The sequence below is a fragment of the Physella acuta genome, unplaced genomic scaffold (assembly GCF_028476545.2).
Source record: "Physella acuta isolate Inbredline_101_S28 unplaced genomic scaffold, ASM2847654v3 ptg001534l, whole genome shotgun sequence".
In the NCBI taxonomy this organism is placed as follows: Eukaryota; Metazoa; Mollusca; class Gastropoda; family Physidae; genus Physella; species Physella acuta.
The window spans coordinates 150,340-153,525 of NW_026733049.1; the positions used below are offsets into that span (position 1 = coordinate 150,340).

At 35.9% G+C, this 3,186-nt stretch overlaps 1 protein-coding gene across 1 annotated transcript; it reads left to right on the top strand.

Moving 5' to 3' along the window:
• The first annotated feature begins 1,509 nt into the window (after positions 1–1,509).
• Positions 1,510–2,776, top strand: LOC131928703 (NXPE family member 2-like). The gene is made up of 2 exons (XM_059284791.1): positions 1,510–1,585; positions 2,013–2,776. Exons 1-2 carry the CDS (start codon positions 1,510–1,512, stop codon positions 2,774–2,776), a joined length of 840 nt encoding a protein of 279 aa, XP_059140774.1.
• Positions 2,777–3,186: the final 410 nt, after the last annotated feature.

Genomic DNA, 3,186 nt, shown 5'->3' on the forward strand with positions numbered 1-3,186 from the left:
CTTGTGACATAGAGCAAATAAAATGTAGAATCCGGATCGTATAATCTTCTGCAGGCCTGAATTATTGATTTAGGAAGAAGGGAGCTTTTGATCTTTTGATATTGGAATGCTCAGACGTAAATGACTCAACGCAAACATGAAACGACGTTTACAGTAGGTTTTACAACAAGGCCAATACCCGTGTTTTATATCATAGCAAAGTTCTTGGTGAAACGTCGACAAATATCCATTAAGTAGATGACTAATTTAAAATTCTTTAGTCAGTGTTAGAAATATTTTTTCTCAACGTTTTAAGGTTTCATTGACAAAACTTCTCTTGAGAAATTTCGTCATTGAAATGAGTCCTCAAAATATTTTTTCTTTGTTGTTGTCATTGAGATATCTGTTAATCAGATAATTTAGTCTGCATCTATGTTCTAATAATGTTCTGGGATAATTTGAGCAACCTGTGCTTCACCTGTCACCAGGAAACAATATGTTTTAACACACCAAATATCCCGGGGTGGGAGTGCATATGTAACTTCAGCACTCTGGGCTACGACAGTTTTTACTGTGGTAGACCCAGAGACTCAAGGTAGGTCAGTGTTATTTCAAGTTGGATTTTTGCTTTTATTATCAATTATACAAACTATTCAATTATTTCATACATTAATATCGAAACAGGAGTTTAATTAATATATGTATGTGTGTATTTGTGTGTGTGTGAATGTGTGTGTGTGTGAAATTTTAATCTTGCAGGTTAACGTGCAATGACTGGGTTGACGGAGACAGGCTACACAATCCTCCACCTCATGACGTCACACCGGCTGAGCGTGATTTACTTAAATCAATAAGAAGGTATTGAACACACACGCACGCACATACACACAACAGTGGTGGTATGGGAACGTAAGAATGACTATAGAATTCCGATAAATATTAATTTCCTTTATTCTATAATTATACCACTACTTAAAATGCCAAGAGGCAGCTACTCAAAAGCAAGTTAACAGAAACATTCATTGTTTAAATTGCGATGAGACAATGGTTCTTGGTTGAGTGGTTGACTGAATAATAATCTAACTACAGGTGATCAATGACCTTAAATAATAAAGAGGATACAAATATTGCAATGGATCTGATTCTGCTTTTAATTGCAGCAAACCCTCACAGAAAGTTATACAGCATGACATAAAGATATTGACTGAAAACATAGGTATTGTATAGAGCCTAGTGTTAGTTTATTAGTGTCTGTAAGTGTTAATTGGTCGGTGTCAATAAACTCCCAAACTTGTCGGTGGAAATGAACTTGTAGGTGTTTAAATTCCACATGGAGTTAAAATATGCTTTGTGCTTAAAATTCCTAAGTGAAGGTCTTTAGCCTGCAAATTTTTTTTATCACCGCTCAAAAAAGTATAGGTAAGATTGCTCTTTAAACATAGAGATCTATTGGTCAGCTTAAGTAAAATTGACCTGTTTCTTCGGCTCAGCATATGACTGGATAGTGTGGTCATCAGAGCTTTTTACAAAATGGACACAGAGACATCCTACAGTCACAATGACGAACCGAGATCTATCGAGACCCTTGATGCCTTCCCCGCAAAAAGTATAGGTTAACTTGATTTTATGATTATTTTATACCTCTCTTTATATCACACAAGTCAGAAATCACATAAACAAAACATTAGTTTTAAATGTTAGAAAACTATCTAAGTAAAAATAAGCATGCAACCGTTTCAGTTGGCAAACATCACACTAAAATTAAACATGAAGGCTTATTGTGTTAGCCAGTAATCACGAAATCCACAAACTAGTTAAAGCCTATTTATGTAACAATATGTATTGTATGTTTTCTGTGTTGCAATATGCCATCTACAATGAGCCTTGTCTAACCCAGAATGTATCTCAAATGGCATATGTGCAAGTAGGGACGAAATCTACATATTTCTTTGTTGTACATCAGTCATGGCATTGGAAGTTAGATTATGTGTCATAGTTATATAAAAATATATAGTCTCATCAATTCGTTTCAGGGAACCTTCCTGACCTACCACCTTGTAGAAAGTCCAATAAACGAATCACGTGGATAGAAAAATACCCCAAAGGTTTGTGGACACCCGGCAACATCTGGACGTCCCTTGTCTGCAAGACCGAAGACGTCATCACTTCGCGCTGGACACTCAACTGTCTCAGAGACACAAACGTCTGGATATTCGGGGATTCCAACGCCAGACTCGCCTATTTCACCCTGAACTATCTAACACAGTGTATCAAAAGTGAAGGCGGGTGGCCGCTGAAAGGACGGTGCTACGTTCCTGAATACAACATCACCATCAATCTCATTCCACACGAGCCACCGAGGTATTCGCTATTTAGGCGTTCAGACAACTTCACGGGAGTTCCTGATTTTATACAGACTCTACCCGCTAACGAGAAACATGTTCTAATCATCCATTACTATCTCCACTTTACCCCAGCTCATCTCAGCGTGTTGTCGTTACGCATGCGCAAACTACGGACTGCATTGGAAGTATTGTTTGCGAAGAACCCGAATATTCTTGTTGGGTTGAGAGGACCCCATATAGTTTCCTTGTATTACCCAAACCACGCCGTAGGGGGTGATCCCTTAGGACCCCAGTTCTTGGAGCTGATAAGGAAACGGTTGAGGGGTTTGGAGGACAAGGTCGTGTTTTTAGACCTGTGGGAGATGTCTATTGGTATAGAGAACTTGGACTATCATCCTCCACAATACTTGAGCCGTGAGATGATCAAATTCTTTCTATCGTTCCAGTGCTAATATTGATTAGATTTTGGTTAGAAATAGTATCTATTTATTAGAGATCAGTATTACTTGAGACTTATGATTACATTATAACATTGTTTTAACAAATATTTTGCCTATTTGCGCATTCTTTATAATATATTACAATTCAAACGATACTCTTTTATATAGTTATATAATATATTTTATATCTAGTTATTAAAACAACTAAAATTTATTAAAAATAATACTACTACCCCCTTTTTTAAATATTTGAGTAGAATTAATGTAAGCATAGTTTTTAATAAACACAAAAAGAAGTTTTGTACATGAATAAAATAACGTATACAAATCAGGCTGCATTAATTTTATTTTAATCTTACGGTATGTGCGTGTATTGTTGTTTTATAATTAATTTAAAACATAATTTTAGAAATTTTTTATTA

Bases quoted from the DNA above. Each gene is read 5' to 3' on its own strand.
- LOC131928703 (XM_059284791.1), top strand. From the start codon at position 1,510: ATGGACACAGAGACATCCTACAGTCACAATGACGAACCGAGATCTATC. The intron at 1,586-2,012 runs GTATAGGTTAAC...AATTCGTTTCAG, and splicing joins TGATGCCTTCCCCGCAAAAA to GGAACCTTCCTGACCTACCA.